Below are 850 nucleotides of genomic sequence, written 5' to 3'. Positions count from 1 at the left end.
AGGGGAAGGAGATAAAGTGGGGAATAACAAGAATATCCTTGAATGAAAACTTGTTATGTTTCATCCTTTTTTTTTCCTTCTTAAACTAACTTCTCTGAAATAATAGAAAAATCTAACAAAAAATAAGGAGAATTAGTTACCTGGGTTTAGTTCTAAGGACAGACTCTTGATTCCAGTCCAGTGGAAGACAGAACAGGTCACAGTAGACACATTGTCCTTCTCCCAGTAGCATGTACTCTGGACAAACACGCCACCATTCTTCTGATTTTCCTGCTCAGTGACACACTTCCCCTCTGGGGTCCAAGTGATCCATGCAGCTGGCTTCCCTGAAACTGCCTTGCATACCACAGTTCTAGTATCATTTTGAAATATGCTCACCTCAAGGGGCACTGCAGAGATAAAAGGGAAAACTAATGCTTCAGTCATAACATAGACAATACGGAACTTAGAGACACATTTGATTCAGTCCCAAATCTGGTTAATCAAAATATCACCATACATGATGTTCCTTACCAGGCACATGAAGGTGATAGTCATGTTGGAAATTCGCTTTAGTTGTGACCATTTCACAGCTGTAAATCCCCTCATGCATGAAGGTCACTGGGTCAATGAGAAGGGCAGGATTCTGGTCAGGTCTGGAGGCCCAGGTTACTCCTGTATCAGTACAGTTGGTATCCACTGTCTCATCTCTATCTCTCCTGTAGGCTTTCAGGCAGTTAGTTTGGTTTCTGTGGGTTATCTTCCAACTTACCATGATGAAGTCCACTGTCGGTGGGACGGGAGGGCAGGAGAGCACAATCTTTTCACCCACCTGTACTGACAGTGATGTGATCTCTGGGGACACACACAG

The 850-nt window shown here is 43.4% G+C and overlaps 1 protein-coding gene across 1 annotated transcript in view; it reads right to left on the bottom strand.

The window, feature by feature from the left end:
- Positions 1 to 754, bottom strand: part of LOC102814831 (cell surface glycoprotein CD200 receptor 1-like) — an 86,237-nt gene extending 85,483 nt beyond the window's left edge. Inside the window, exons 1-2 of the mRNA XM_006864207.1 lie at positions 514 to 754; positions 141 to 389 (exon numbers count right to left, since the gene is read on the bottom strand). Coding sequence (XP_006864269.1) covers positions 141 to 389; positions 514 to 754 — 490 coding nt within the window. The remainder of the gene's footprint in view (positions 1 to 140; positions 390 to 513) is intronic.
- Positions 755 to 850: the final 96 nt, after the last annotated feature.

This window comes from Chrysochloris asiatica, unplaced genomic scaffold, assembly GCF_000296735.1.
Source record: "Chrysochloris asiatica unplaced genomic scaffold, ChrAsi1.0 scaffold00061, whole genome shotgun sequence".
NCBI lineage: Eukaryota > Metazoa > Chordata > Mammalia > Afrosoricida > Chrysochloridae > Chrysochloris > Chrysochloris asiatica.
This window is presented reverse-complemented; position numbering and strand designations above follow the sequence as displayed.